The following is a 13,479-nucleotide window of genomic DNA, read 5'->3' as shown; positions in this document are numbered from 1 at the left end:
CGGGCTCCACCCCTTTTTATAATTCTTCGTCCTCATCTTCTGGTTGGGACAGCACTTTTCCTGGCACCCATCAGGTGAAGCAGATGTGGAGCTGCTCTCCCTTCCACCTGCCAAATGTCCCCATGAGAACATTTTCCCAAGCCGCGTTCTCCTTGCCCAAACACAAAACGTTGCCTGTCACATTTTTTTTTTTTCATAGATTCAAGAGCAGTCTTAAAGTTTGTGACATCTTTCTAAAGCCCCTTGCTGCTCCCAGGTGTCCGTCCTGGGCTCTGCATTCTTCCTTAAATCTGCTGGGTTGGGAAATGAAGGAAGCTGCTACTGGGCTGATCTAGTGATATGGAAATGAGGAAAGACAGCATTTGCTAATGCTCTGCATGCTGCAAAAAGGGCAAAGTGATGGCTGGAAGGAGAATGTGGTGATCATCTGTCTTCAGTGGGCAGTAGGGCTGGGACAGAGCATTTGGGAGTGGGGAGCGGTAATGTAGGTGGGCAGAGACTACTGTTTCAGGTCTTCAGTGGGGAAAAGAATTAGAGAACAGTAGGTACGCACAGGCAAGCCAGAAGGAAGGGGCAGGGGGAGGGGTGGTGAATATTGAAATAGAAAATGAATAAACCGAGTTTTGATGGACAAAGAATCATAAAGTAGCTATGGATAATATGTTAATACATCTTTTCATCCCATGTTTAATTGCTAAACCTTTTAAAGCAGTTGTTCTCAACCTTCCTAATGACATGAGCCTTTTATACAGTTCCTGTGGGTCGTGACTCACAGGTTGAGAACCACCGTTTTAAAGCTTGCTTCATGCTGATGGGATGGCCTGTGTCCTAATTGCATATTCCAAAGCCTGCAGAAGTGTCCTGGAAAGAGGACCGTGATCTTGGCTCCAGTCTGACTCTGCCCCAACTCACGTGATTTTAGACAAGGAGCTCAGTTACAGAGCCTTTCGGACCTTCAGTTTTCATGTCGGCAACATGTGGCCTTATGATGCCAAGTTCATACTCGACCTTTCTGCACAGCTATTGAGAAACTTAAATAAGACAGTGTAGAGTAAAGTGTTATGGAACAGGAAGAGGAGCAGAAAAAAAAAAAGTTGGTCCTCTGTAGATTAATACATGGTTCAATCAACTCTTGGGAAAGGCTGCTCCGGTTGGGTTAGGAGGACAACAGGTTGGTCTCGCCCTCTGCCTGTGTTCTTTCTGTGGACTGTTGCTCTCCTCTTGTGCTTGCCCATAGCACGAAGGTCCACATCAGCAAGGCAGTGCGTGCCGCACAATGGCACAGCGAGTCACTGGGCACTGCAGCTCTGCAAGTTCTGAGAGTCTGAATTGCCTTGATTTCACATGGGCAAAAGTTTCTTTTAAAAAGGAGTTTTAAAAAGGAGAGTCTTAGTTATAGCCACATGACTGTTTCTATGTCTGAATCTCTAGTTAGACGCAGTGGAATATGCTTCGTTGGCAGCTCCACTGGGCAGTCACTTGCCCACATCAACAAAAAAGACCATTTCGGGGGTGGCAGGCTTGACCTTGCTTCCCATCCAACGAGAGCTTTTATGTGCAGGCTCCCTCACGCAGTCTCTGCTTTTCTGCAGAATTGAAATAGATCTCATAAAGTAGCTATTTCTGTGAGCACTACACACCTGCATTTAAGTTTCTACAAGTTCCCAAATAGGACATCTGAGCGTCAGCAGGCTCAAATGAAGCTGATTGGCAAACCGTGGCAATATGTACATTCGAAAAGAGAAAGCCACATGCGTGTGACCTGAGAGAACTGTGAGTGCAAGCCAGGACCAAACACGCAGGCGAGGTGAGGGTCCAGGGCCGGGGCGGCACCGCGACTCCCTCCAGCCTCCCCTCCTTGCCCCAGCTCCCCCGGCAGCTCTTGACCTACGCCTGCCCTGGATTCCTTCACCCCCCCCTTCTCAGGTTCAGAAACATTTTTCTACTTAGTTCTACCACAAGAAATCTGGAGTTTTTTTTTTTGGCCAGGGCTGGGTTTGAACCCGCCACCTCTGGTATACGGGGCCGGCGCCCTACTCCTTTGAGCCACAGGCGCCGCCCAGAAATTTGGAGTTTTAAAAGAATAATTTTACTAAGAAACTAAAGCAGAAAGAAAGAGGGAAAAAAAGAGAGAGAGAGAAAGGGAGATAAAAGGGAGAGAAGGGAAGGAAGGAAAGAAGGCAGAAAGACAAAGCACTGAAGTAAAGCCTTTCAGAGGACCGGCTCGCAGAGCCTCCTCCACCACGGCCTGGGCCTCTCTCAGCTTGGCAGACGAAACTGTAGGGTGCATACGTCCGGTTTCTCCACTAAGGAACAAGACATTGATGAGGGCTCTACCCCTTAGTGCTGGGACATCTTCACTTCCTTGAGGCTGCCTCAAGGGTAAGTGTCATCAGGCTCTTAGATGTACATTGCTGCTTAGGTAAGTGAAGTTCAAGTTAGTTTTTGGTTTTACAAATGAGGAAAGCTCTGGGCTGGTTTGCAGAACAGCTAAATGGCAGGTTGGAACTTAAGCTGGTGATGACTCCTCACTGCTCACCCCTTGCAGGGCACCCACCTAGTGCCACAAGCCCAGATTCCCTCTGGGAATGGTCTTCTGGAGTTGATCAGTTGTATAATATTAATCCATTTAGAAGCATATTTAAAGTAACAAATACATTTCTGATCAAGGGAAGAGGGGCATTTTGTCACAGAATCGTGGTCGTATTTTGTATTACCCATTGATTTTTATCTCTGGCTTATTTAAAGTCTGGAACTTGGGGCTGGCACCGCCCATACTGAGTGGTACCATCAGAGGCTTGAACCTTCTTGAGTGAACTCATACTGAAGGAGGAGGCTTGTAGACACACTGGAGCTGATCACTTGATATGGGAACCATATTTTTATAAGATGGGGGCTTCTGGGCTCAGGCAGTGACTTGCCCTGTAGCCTTGAACTTCAAAAGATCTAGAATTTGGGTGGAAATGAGGGCATCTCTAAAAGCAAAATGCTTTTCAACTCCTGGATAAGGTTGTAGATTAAAAAAAAAAAATAGCACTTGCAGGCAATTTAGAGTTTATGAGGTCACTATGCTCTAAAATTAGTAAAGTACTTAGGAAGTAGGAATATAGGTTGGCTCAACTGCTTGAGTCCCATTTTCTTTTCTTTCTTTACGTTTTTTTTTTTAACATAAAAGAACATTACATTGTATTCACCCAGCTAGGATGCCCATCTATACAGTAAAATATCCTCTGCTTATAAACATTTTAGTAGTTTCTAGCAATCAATCAAGGTCAATCATATGAGGCTGACCTTATACAATCGTCCTAAAAACACCTTTTAGGGACCCCTACAATATTTTCTTATAATTCAAATTTTCTTCTTTCCATGTTTGATCCTGATAGGTGTTTGCTCAGGCAACATTGACACATTACTGGCAATATGGTCCTTGTCTTGGACAATCCAAATGTTGTGTGCCGAGGTTCTCCTTGTAAAGACTGCAAATGCATTTGAACTTCTAACACAGGCACAGAATCCCCACCCTGTGTGGGTCAGGCTGTAACTGGGTGATGCTGCCCACGAACTCTGGGACATGGAATAGACAAGAACCTTTAAATTCCGGGGCTGTAGTTCCCCTCCGTGAGTTGGAAGTATTTTATGTCATTAATGAACATTTCAGGGCTAAAGACAAAGACCCTTCTGGGCAAGGCCTGGCCTTTCCTTCATCCCCCTTTCCAGCCTCTGCCGCTGATTCTCTCCTTGTAGGACCACACTTCACACAGCTGCAGACAGATGAGTCTGCCCTTTGTGACCCTTGGCCCAGGGCCACTGCAGTGTCACCCTTTATAATTATGAAACAGGGTCTTAGAGATCTGTTTTCTTCCCTGGACCTAGCCAAGCCCTGGTGATAGAACAGAAATGGTTAATAATAAGCAAATGGTACTTTTGTTTTAAAAAGAAAACCTGGCCCATGGTAATCTACAATGCTTTGTTGAATCAAATTTATTTCAGTATGTCCGCATTGAGACTTGCCCTCAGGAAGAGGCATGACTTAACCCCCTTTGCATTCTTGTCGTCCTCTTTTCCGACTCTTGATGCACGCAGCCTTTATTGTGCACCTACACAATGCTCGGTGCACGGCAAGCTGCCTCTCTGGACTTCTCTGCTCCTAGCATCTCATGTGAGTGCTTCTTTTCTTTGCCACAGCACTTATTTTCTTCCTGCTGAAACCCTGTGTTGGCTCTACCCTTTCTCTGGCACAGAGAAAACAAAACACTTCTGGGACTGAAAGACCAGGTGCTTTCATGTGACGTATCACCTTTTTATCAAGCCCATCTATAGGACACTCACGTCTACAAGTGGAGATGCCAATGATTAAAATGCCAGTCCCTGGATGTCTCTTGGGCATAGCCCATGCTAAGCAAGCAACTAAATTACATGGAACTTCTGAGACTGAAAATAGAAGATGCTTGTGTCTTCCATCATTCTAAAGGAATCAGTAAGAGTCAGCAGCATCCTTAGCTAGGAATGCTCTTGGTAAGGAAAGGAAGCTTCCACTGCTTACGGTATGAGTAGGAAAAATGAAATGATATCTGGGGAGGAAGAGCAAGCAACAGGAGCCAGGTGAAAAAAGAAAGACAAATTTGGCAGAATGGGTAGACTGCTGGGAAGAACTGCCCGGAATGCTTAACCCATTTGCTGCCAAACTTTTGTAATGAAATAGAAATCATTAAGAAGAAAACTTAAAATCTTTAGTTTTAAGAGATGTTATATGGACAATCAAAGCCTTCTAAATGAAACTAGGTACATATAGTTGTCCAGATGTAATAAGGACACACCCTCTCGGCACCTCAGTAACAACTTCCCTTGACTCTGCTACCCCTGAGGAAGGATGGTGGTATTTCAGAGCGCACGTGGAGGGCACTCAACACAGTCCACTTCAGGCTGAACGTCTCTGCATGTCGGGCAGCGTGGTGCTCTGCAGGACTATTTTATTCAGCACTGAGGTAGCCCCCCTTTTTCTCTGCACTTGGGATCAATCCACCCTTGTTTTGTACTTATATAGAATTTGTTCAAAGCCCTATTTTAGCATTCACGGCATTTTTTTATTTTTGTCGTCGTTTTACCGGTAGGTAGCTGTTTATGGGCCGACTGCCTACCTGAAACCTAAAGTTTAGAAAACATCTTTTCATCTTTGAATATCAAACACCTCATTTGGCACTTAGGATATAGATATTCAATCAAGTAATGTCAGCAAAATTAAAAGATAATTGGTGAGCATCCTTGAGAAAGAATATATCAACGGGACTGATGGTTCATATGAATTATTGGGCTGCAGGAGATTTAGATAAATGGAATATTGATTATACATGGATGTAGCATACAGATGGAGGGCAATGAACTTCAAATATTTTAATCTGTTTGCAGAGTGAAAGCAAATTGATAGTAAAATGTGTTGGAGCCCCATAAGAAGGACTGCTTTAGATAACTAAAGATGGGGAATCCCACCACATCCACTGCTCTAACTGGAATACGGTCAAGTAGAGTATTTACAGAAGAGGTCAAGTTTTTCCAAATAGATCAGTGAAGTTTGGGCATATCGATACTCCATACAGTAGTGACATTAAAATGCAAGTACCTTGTATAATATACCCACTTTATAAAAAAAAAGTGTGTTAGTTATATTCTCGGCAAAGGGCAAAGGGCTCTGGCACATTTTTCCTGCACAGTTTCATGTTTAGAAGTCCTTGTTCACACATTGCGGAGAAGGGCCAGGGAAGGCTGCTGACCAGAGCCTGGGAATAGCCTCACCTTGCAGAGTGACACAGACCTGGACATTATACTCCTGGTGTCTGTTAACAGTGGATTTCATGTGGCCTGGGTTCACCATCTTCCATTACTTTTTTTCTTAGTTAGACTGAAACTCTTACACTGGGCTTCAGGTCACATTTCTTATTTGGGAAGCGTGTGTTATCTGCCTCTCAAAGCTTTACCAGGACCGTAAGCCCTCAATTTCCGCTTCCTGGCAATGAAAGAACTCTCATTCCCAGGGCAGATCTGACAGGTCTTTTCAGAGGAAGCCATCATTGGTAGCTTTGCTGGAATCACTGGAAATGAATGAGAGTGGGGCTGAAAAACCCATGTGAAATTACTTTTGGGTTGCCTACAGACAGCTAGGATTTAGGGACATCTGAGGGGTTGGCTTTCCTTCTACATCTGATTGATGGAGATGGGAAGGTTCTGCTGCTCTCCCCTGAGACTCTACCAGCCACTGAAGGACCACCAGGGACTCAGGCGGGGACTGTCTGGCTGGGGACCGTAGCAGGAGGCTGTGAACGGCTGGTCATGACCTACCTCTCAGCCTCTTCAGCCTCTGCTCCCGCCGCCGCCTCCGCAGGACCAGCAGGAGCACGGACAGCAGCGAGACCCCCACCAGGACGCAGGAGATGGTCACCAGCATCTTGAACCCCTCGTTGGTCGTCAGCCCTTCTTCGCTTTGGACGACTGACTTAATGAGTGGAGGAATTGTACCTGAAAGCAGGTACAATTAGATATTAGAAGACTATTAATGAAGATGGCATGGTGGCATTTTTAAGGATGACACTTACAACATAGTGCCCGTGAACTGAGGGTGCTGGAGGTGATGAGGAATGGATCTCTAGATTCTTGCTGATTTATTTTCTTGTTCATTCCCTCCCTTTGCCCTAACTTCCAATTTCCTCTACAGCATGGTACACCCTTGAAAGAGGTACATTCATTTTGCAATGTACTGCTGGGTGCGGGCACTTCAGAGCATGAAGCCCAGGCTCACTGCTCACAGAAGCCATATGCATCACCGGGAATTAAGTGGCTCCTCACTGTCACCACAGTACAATTGATAGAGACTATTTGAAAAATTGCACATCCAAAAAGGAACAATGTGTTTGGCAAATGGACAGAAGCGAGTCTGCAAGGGGAGCGCACCAGAGAGACTGCCTTAAAGAAGGTTACAACCCTTTTTACTTGGTTATCTAATTGCCTCTTGTCATAGGCGTAAGACCAAATCGACTTTAGAAGAGCTACAGACAACTATTCAGAGGGGACCAGTCTAGGTCTCTAAGGCAAACTACTTATCGACAGGGCACTGTTGCACATTGTCATGAAATCCAGATTATTTAGAATCACAAAGAAATACTGAAGGAAAATGAAGTCTGAACTATTTTAAGCTGCCTTCTATCAGATGCTGAGTACAATGGGTGCAGAGATTTCAACACATCCATTTTTTAAGGGGCAAGTATCTTGTCATCCTCCATTATGTAAGAGGCTCCATCCCACCATTTTTCCATGTAAAACAAGGGCCAGAAAGTCAGTGCTTTAGGAAAAAGAATGCAGAAAGAATGCAATTTCCCCCTGAGCAAAAATGATCTTCATCTTGCATTTAGTAAGTGGAGCAGGGGTAACAGAATCCCGAGTCCCTATCATCTCTGCTAAAGTCCAAAAGAACATGGTATTGTTTCAAATGTACAGTGTTTTTGCTGAAAACCCAAGTCTCAAAATGCTCGGGCACCCAGGTACAAGGCAGTGAAGGGGTGCCCCTGAGGAGGGCGCCACAAAACCAGGACAAGCACAGGCCTGGGCCGAGCTGCGAGGCTCAGGCATGGCAGGGGGCAGGGGCAGGAAAGGAAAAACTGGTGCCCAGTGGTGCAAGTGTGAGGCTACTGGCTGTGCTTGTTCACTCCAAAAAAAAAAAAAAAAAAAAAAAAAATCCTTTAGGCAGAGGTGACAAAAAACATTAAAGCTATCTGTCCATGAGATTGGTTCAAAGAAATCTGTAATCCCCCTCAAGGAGAGTGTAAATAGGCGTTCCTATTTCTTAGGGTCATAACATCATTTAAGATTTCAGAAGTTTAAATGTAGCTCATCACAGTTTGTGAGCCTGGGTAAGGTGAGAACATTATATAGTTTTTAGAGGACAAACTTTGAAATCTGCACAACACTTTGTAAGTTAGAATCACAGTTTCAAATGCTATACACAAGCAGTTTCTAATTAAATTATTAGCTGTGAGCACTTGAATCCAAGCACTCTGTCATCCGCACGTGTCCTAGAGGAGCTGTGGGTCAGCGTGTGCACATCAGAAGTCAGCCATCTGAAGTAAGAAATACACTTACTACCCAAATGCCTGCATGTTGACGGAGGACTCTGTCTGGTGAGTGTCAAAGTCCTTATTTTGCAAGGCCAGATAATGCCATGATTTTCAGGAGAGAAACCAGGTGAGAACTGCTGTTCTGCCTGGGGTGATGCTCTGTGATGGGAATACCTTTGAATGAAATCACTCAGAACTGACACTAAAAATTAGAGGAAGGGGCCCAAGGAAAGCATTGCCCTTGAGAAGAAAAGTCCAGGGTGAACAGACTCTCCCAGGGCCTCAGACTGGGGTGTCCGACACCAGCAGGGCCTCCCGCTAAGGACCTCCCTACGGTCCAGGACATGGGCTGCATGTGCCCACAGGAGCCCAGGTTCCGGGGGCAGGAGGACTTTGGGGGAGAAATGGGTGGGGACAGGAGATTCAGAGCTGGGTCCGCACCACGTGCCAGGGAAGGAAGAGCAGCTCTGGGCCCTCTGGGATAGTTGAGGAGACCAACCAACCGAGGGTCCCAGCCAACAACATCCCAAGCTCCTTCTGGTCATTTCCAAGGGCCTTAGTTTCATGGCCACTCCTTCTGTAGGGTGGTGTAAACCACGCTCCTGCAGGGCTTTATGGAGGGAGGTGGAGGATAACTAGATACACGCCCTTTAGAGGAAGTGCCTGCCAGGGCTTTAATGAGGGGACTCCAGATGCTCCTGGCAGAAGAGGAAACCCTTTCTTCCCCGGGGTAATGGCGAATGAGGAATTTGGGTATTTCATGACCAACCCACTCAATACTGTGGTCCAGCCAGACACTGGGGAGTGGACAGAGGGCTCGGAGGGGAGCTACATCAGAGCCCCAAACATCCCCAGGAACTGCTGTCGGTTTCCCCAGGCAAGTAGAGCTCAGAGCTCAATCACTGCTACTGTGACAGGAAAATCACTGCAAAGTACAGAAATCTGCACCAATATGCTGCCACTGGTGCTTTCTAAAGTCCTCTCACTCGCTAAATCTCACAGACACATTCCCTTTCAGGAGTCTGGGGCTGGGCATTTCCTCAGATATCGACCGATGGCTCTGGATACTAGAAAAAAGGATGAAAGTTGAAATCATTTATTTTTGGTCTCACGAATGTGAAGAGACACCTTGCCTAGTTTTTGGAAGGCACACGCATGCTGCAAGTGCGTGTGTGTGTGTGTGTGTGGGGCACACACTGATGTCTTGCTGTTTTCCCATTTTCACCTGTGCCCTGCTTCTGCACAGAGACTAACACATGTTCCTCTGCCTCAGAAAATTGTTTTTGCACTTGTGGTTCAAGGGCTTAATGAGTGCAAAAAAGAAAGTTGTTAGGTGGATTGGGATGGAAGGGAAAGGGTGGGAGACAGCAAAAACAATGTTAGCTGTCGGTCACGGACAAAGGCACAGAATCACGTGGTTGAGACTCCTTTTGGAGAAGCATTCCTACACCAAGACTCCTGGGACATTCCCTTTGGCCTTCTGCCCCTTATCTTGGACACACAGCCGTGGTCATCTGGAGATAGTGATTGAGGGAGCCTCATAGAAAACCAAGTGAATGGCACTCAGACCTAACTGGTGGTGAGGGCACTAAGTGGGGAAGGCACAGGGACCCAGACAGAAGGGTCCAGCTTACTGCCATCGTAGTTGAGTGTGGCGAAGGTGGCCTGCTTCTCGGCACAGCCGGCGCTGTTGCACACTCGCATCTGCAGCTCGTACCACGTGGCTTCCTGCAGGTCATACAGGATGTACGACTTGGACAGTGAGGTCCGCTGAGCCGTGGTCCAGACCGTGGTCCCGAAGGGCCGGTACTCCAGCGTGAAGGAGGTGATGGGGCAGCCGCCGTCATTCCAGCCGATGAGGTTCAGCCTCACACGCGTGGTGTTGATGCTGGCGAACAGCTCCTGCTCCTTGGAGAACTGGGGCTCTGTGGGGAGTGCACACGGGTGAGTTAACAGGGCACGTGACGGAGCCACAGAGCCCTCCCACATCTCCCTCAGCCGCCTTCTCCACTAGGCCAGAGCACCCTCTAACTCTGGTCACAGGCTGCGTGAGATCCTCTGTTGTAAATAGGGGCTGTCCAGACTAACAGGCTTTCTCCGGCCATAATGACCTGGGTGCGGGAGGGGAGACAGGTGGGCGGAGGTTACTATTCTGTATCTTAGACTCGCCAGAATAGCAGTGCTGTCTCACGCATGGGTTTCCTGTGCAGTTTATTGTAAGGTTCAGGCCTGTTTTCACTCTCACATGGATGGACTTGCCTCCCAAGAGGACAGTTGAATTTGGAGGTGGTGACAGCTGCCCCTCAATAGACAATAGACACCTGGTCTTGGAGCCAAGGCACCTATTGGGTGGATTTCTGCATAATTCACTTCCACATCATCTGAACACTTAACGCTTGTTTTCCAAAACCCAGGCAGTGGGCTGGAATAACACCGTTAGCCTAGATCTCTGGCTCTTCTGCTGTCTGAGCCCACGCACCTAACAGGTTCCAGACGGGGGGACACACCCACCTCCTTACTACACAGAGATCTGCAGGTCTCCCTCTTTCTGGAGTTCCTAGACCACAAATTTCTCTTCTGAATATCATTTCCCTGAGGTGTATTGCCTTGAACACCCATGCTCTGGAGGCAACCCCAAGTCTCACTGAAGCGTTAACCGACTTGCCCTACTCATTCCCCACCTGAGAGGTGGGGACAATGAGCCAACAAAAGATTATAGGAAAATGGGTGCCAGGAAGGACAAATGTCACCATCGCCGGCTGCCCACCATGGGCACGTTCTTTGTTCCAACACCCTTGATTTTCATAGGACACTCTTCATTTTTATATTGCAAATGAAAAACACAAACACGAGAAGCAGAGCACGTGGGAAGGCCCAGCCACCTCCCTCGTTGCACTGCAGCACCGGGGAACCCATTTTAGGAAAAACACATTTCACATACAGGAGCAAGCGGAGGACGATGTGACAGAGTTTATTCCAGCAGGTTTGGAATTTCTGATGATGATCCCCACTTCTTGCTGGAAGACAGAGCGTGCAGACGCGCGGGGAGGTACACCTACCTTTCCCTAACGTCTTTGCTTCTATGATCTCACTTATGCGCCCCGGTCCCACTCCGTTTTGGGCGGTGAGAGTGAACTTGTACCACGTCCCGCATTTCAGGTTTTCTAAGCGGTAGGAACGCTCGCTGGGGCTGATGGGGAAGCTCCCCCACTGCTCACTGTTGTCCTCGGAGTACTGCAGTATGTACCCTGCAGAGGGGGGGACAGTCTGGTGAGCACGGCTGGAGGCTGCATTTTGTACTGGTAAAGGGACTTCTCAGAGTTGGAACAGCTTCAGAAGGGAGCATTTTATCTCTTCCCGATTCTAGGAAATTTAACCCAGCCTGGGAGAAGTGCAGTGATGTATTCACCAGTGAGGTACTAGGCCCACAGTGGACATCATTAGCGCGGCGGTACCCGTGGGTAGTGTGGTGCACACAAAGCCACTTTTCTGCTCTTTCCCTCTTAAAAGCCATATTGGGGGGCGGCGCCTGTGGCTCAAAGGAGTAGGGCGCTGGCCCCATATGCCGGAGGTGTGGAGGTGGCAGGTTAAAACCCAGCCATGGCCAAAAAAAAAAAAAAAAAAAAAAAAAACGCAAAAATGCCATATTGGGCAGCAGGGAGTGAAGACTAAGCTGCTCAATAAATATCTTCCCTTTGGAGCACCCATGCCTGAATCCTTGCATGTGGACATAGGCTGAAACTAGAGAACCAAAGTCCTGGGAAAGGGAGATATTGATGTGGGGGTAGGAATCTCCTCAACCAGCGTCTGGCAGGTACTGCGGCTGACTGTCCACAGATGTGAAGGCAGTGGCTCCAAGTCCTAAGCCAGGCCAAAGTCTTAAAGAAACCTCCTCCCTCCTCTGGAAATGCTCTCCAACAATTATTCCTAGACAGGACCCAGATTACCTCTACTTTCACCACTAACAACAACTACTTTCACAACAACCAATAACAACTATGAATCGCGATTGCCATCCTGTGAAATGGCCAGAGGGGCCAGGGAGGGGTCGCGATTCCCCCAGGAAGATTCTGCCCCCGCCAGCACCTGAAGCCCAGGCTCTCACCCCTGATCACATTCTTCTTCATCCCTTCCATCCCTATTATCTGCAGCTGCATTTCTGGGGCCAAAGGTGTCAACTCTGAGTATACAGTGTCTTTGTGCCAGCGACTGGAATCTTCCATCCTGCCCTGTGGAGCTCCAAGGCACAGCCCATCCTGCAAACCACAGCACCTCCTTACCCTGAGCCAGCAGGGTTAAGTGTCCTCCAACCCCCTGCCTGGAGAGCCCTCATCTCGGGCTGCTCCAGGGTCAGGGTCTTCCTTAAGCCCCTTGCATGGAGATTCCTCATCCTGGACTCCTCCATAGTCAGGGTCTTCCTTATCCCCTTGCGTGGAGATCCCTCATCCTGGACTCCTCCATGGTCAGGGTCTTCCTTACCCTCCTGCATGGAGATCCCTCATCTCGAGCTCCACCATGGTCAGGGTCTTCCTTACCCCTTTGCATGGAGATTCCTCATTCTGGAATCCTCCATGGTCAGGGTCTTCCTTACCCCTTTGCATGGAGATCCCTCATCTCGGGGTCCTCCATGGTCAGGGTCTTCCTTACCCCTTTGCATGGAGATCCCTCATCTCGAGCTCCACCATGGTCAGGGTCTTCCTTACCCCTTTGCATGGAGATTCCTCATTCTGGAATCCTCCATGGTCAGGGTCTTCCTTACCCCTTTGCATGGAGATCCCTCATCTCGGGGTCCTCCATGGTCAGGGTCTTCCTTACCCCTTTGCATGGAGATCCCTCATCTCGGGGTCCTCCATGGTCAGGGTCTTCCTTACCCCTTTGCATGGAGATCCCTCATCTCGGGGTCCTCCATGGTCAGGGTCTTCCTTACCCCTTTGCATGGAGATCCCTCATCTCGGGGTCCTCCATGGTCAGGGTCTTCCTTACCTCTTTGCATGGAGATCCCTCATCTCGGGGTCCTCCATGGTCAGGGTCTTCCTTACTCCTTTTGTCCCCCCCCACCGGCCCTCTGCAGCTGTGGGATCCTTCCTTCTTCCTAAGCCTCACTCCTCCCCTTTGAGTTCCTCATCTGAGCTTGTCAGAGCTCCTTTAAGACCTGGAAGGTTATACCTGTGTGCCCTGAGATGCCCTGTCATAGCTGACCTACATTGCAGCTGTAGGAGATGCAGCATGTGATGGAGACTTCACTGCTCTCCCATTTCCACCACCTGAGCCCTTGATGATGGGCCCATGTGGTTCCCTGTTCCCTGGTATCTTCCTCAGTGACATCAGAGTCCATCGGTGTGGACACACCAGACGTACTGCACCTCTCAATGCTGAT

At 48.1% G+C, this 13,479-nt stretch overlaps 1 protein-coding gene across 3 annotated transcripts in view; it reads right to left on the bottom strand.

Moving 5' to 3' along the window:
* The window catches only part of DSCAM (DS cell adhesion molecule), a 738,786-nt gene that overhangs the window by 51,307 nt on the left and 674,000 nt on the right, over positions 1 to 13,479 (bottom strand). For 2 of the 3 annotated variants that reach the window (XM_053565720.1, XM_053565721.1), the window contains 3 exons: positions 11,162 to 11,350; positions 9,737 to 10,027; positions 6,334 to 6,510 (listed from right to left, as the gene is read on the bottom strand). In XM_053565720.1, the coding sequence (XP_053421695.1) occupies positions 6,334 to 6,510; positions 9,737 to 10,027; positions 11,162 to 11,350 (657 nt within the window). Of the gene's footprint in view, positions 1 to 4,124; positions 4,233 to 6,333; positions 6,511 to 9,736; positions 10,028 to 11,161; positions 11,351 to 13,479 lie in introns of those variants that run through there. The other variant, XM_053565722.1, reaches the window with a different exon arrangement.

Source organism: Nycticebus coucang, chromosome 16, assembly GCF_027406575.1.
Source record: "Nycticebus coucang isolate mNycCou1 chromosome 16, mNycCou1.pri, whole genome shotgun sequence".
Classification (NCBI taxonomy): domain Eukaryota; kingdom Metazoa; phylum Chordata; class Mammalia; order Primates; family Lorisidae; genus Nycticebus; species Nycticebus coucang.
This window is presented reverse-complemented; position numbering and strand designations above follow the sequence as displayed.